General features: G+C 50.7%; 1 protein-coding gene across 1 annotated transcript in view; it reads right to left on the bottom strand.

Moving 5' to 3' along the window:
• Positions 1 to 6: 6 nt before the first annotated feature.
• LOC108288998 (cytochrome c oxidase assembly protein COX19) overlaps positions 7 to 1,571 on the bottom strand; it is a 6,904-nt gene continuing 5,339 nt past the window's right edge. The window contains exon 3 of the mRNA XM_017508249.2: positions 7 to 567. Within this exon, the coding sequence (XP_017363738.1) occupies positions 489 to 567 (79 nt within the window). The 3' untranslated portion in view covers positions 7 to 488. The remainder of the gene's footprint in view (positions 568 to 1,571) is intronic.

The raw sequence follows: 1,571 nt of genomic DNA, 5'->3' as shown, positions 1-1,571 counted from the left end.
AAAAAAAAAAAAAAAAAAAAAAAAGGAAATGAACTAGCCTAACAAATACACACAGGAAAACATTCTGCTAGGGAATGGTAATTTTCTGATGATACCTGTGTTTAGAAGGGACTGAAATTGATGTCCATTTACCTGTTTGAAGTCAGAAAGCATCAGAGAACTGCAACATAAAACCACTCCACACAAGAGCGCCCCGGTCCTCGAAGACTAGAGATCTTGCCCCACGCTCCCCTCCCTTCCAGGCTTGCTGGGAAACTCCATCCCACTCAGGGGTTCAACGCAGAAATACCTTCCTCAGGGAAAACAGGACACTACTTCCCTACCCAGGAGATGCCACCACAGGGCAGAAGCCTCTATTTGGGCTTCACAAGGACACCACACACAGTCTAAGGACACTACATGCAGGCCTTCGCCAACCTAAGACGCAGGATGGTACCCTCTGTCCCAAGAGACCACTGAACACGGCCCAGGAGTCTTCTCATCAAAATTCATTTTTTTGCTTCTGATTTTCCACCAATCAAGTCTCCAAATCCCAGTTTCTCCAATGGTTCTTGTAGCATCAATTTTCTAAAAGAAAAAGAGAATGCCGTCAGGACGGGAGGTGCAGGGAGGAGGAGAGGCGCTCTCGCAGGTCCTGCTTCTCAATGCACACCAGGGTTCCTGCTACCCCTATCTACATCCTGGGAAAATGAAACCCAGAGAGCAGCCCCTCAGCCTTGCCCCCAGTGGCTGCCACCCTCTGCACTGGGCAGAGTCAACAGGGCCATGAGGACATGACCAGCAAGGCCATCCCAGGGCCGAAGGCCTGTGGCCTCCAGGGATGCCCAAGGGGGCCACTGCGCCCGTGGCTCCAGAACCCTTCCCCATGTCCTGGTAAAAGATGTATCTGGACAACAGCTTCATGCTGACCTCGTAGATTTGCGTTTGTTGGGAGAATAATGACTCTAAAGATGGTCACACCCTAATCCCTGGAACCTGTGCCTGTCACCTTCCACGGCACCCTGGCAGAGAAGACCTCAGGATGCCACTTGCCCAGACGGAACTAAGACTGAGGTCAACAATTAGCTAATTTTCTTTTCGAGACAGGGTCTCACTTTGTCTCCCAGGGTGGGACACAGGGGTGCAATGCACAGTTCAAGTTCACTGCAGCCTTGAACTCCTGGGCTCAAGTGATCCTCCTGCCTCAACCTGCTGAGTATCCGACACTGCAGGTGTATCCCACCATGCCCAGCTAACATTTTTTTCCCCGAGACAATCTCACTCTATTGCCCAGGCTGGAGTGCAGTGATGCAATCTTGGCTCACTGCAGCCTCCACCTCCCAGGTCCAAGCGATTCTTGTGCCTCAGCCTCCTGAGTAGCTGGGACTACATGGACACACCACCATACCTGGCTAATTCTTATATTTTTAGTACAGATGGGGTCTCACCATACTGGTCAGGCTGGTCTCAAACCAGCCTGAAGTCAGGAGTCTCAAACTCCTGACTTCATTTGATTTGCCTGCCTCGGCCTCCCAAAGAGCTAGGATTACAGGCATGAGCCACTATGCCTGGTCAGCTTTTTTTTTTTTTTT

The sequence above is a fragment of the Cebus imitator genome, unplaced genomic scaffold (assembly GCF_001604975.1).
Source record: "Cebus imitator isolate Cc_AM_T3 unplaced genomic scaffold, Cebus_imitator-1.0 Scaffold388, whole genome shotgun sequence".
Classification (NCBI taxonomy): domain Eukaryota; kingdom Metazoa; phylum Chordata; class Mammalia; order Primates; family Cebidae; genus Cebus; species Cebus imitator.
The sequence above is the reverse complement of the archived record's forward strand: the minus strand, read 5'-3'. Positions and strand labels throughout refer to the sequence as shown.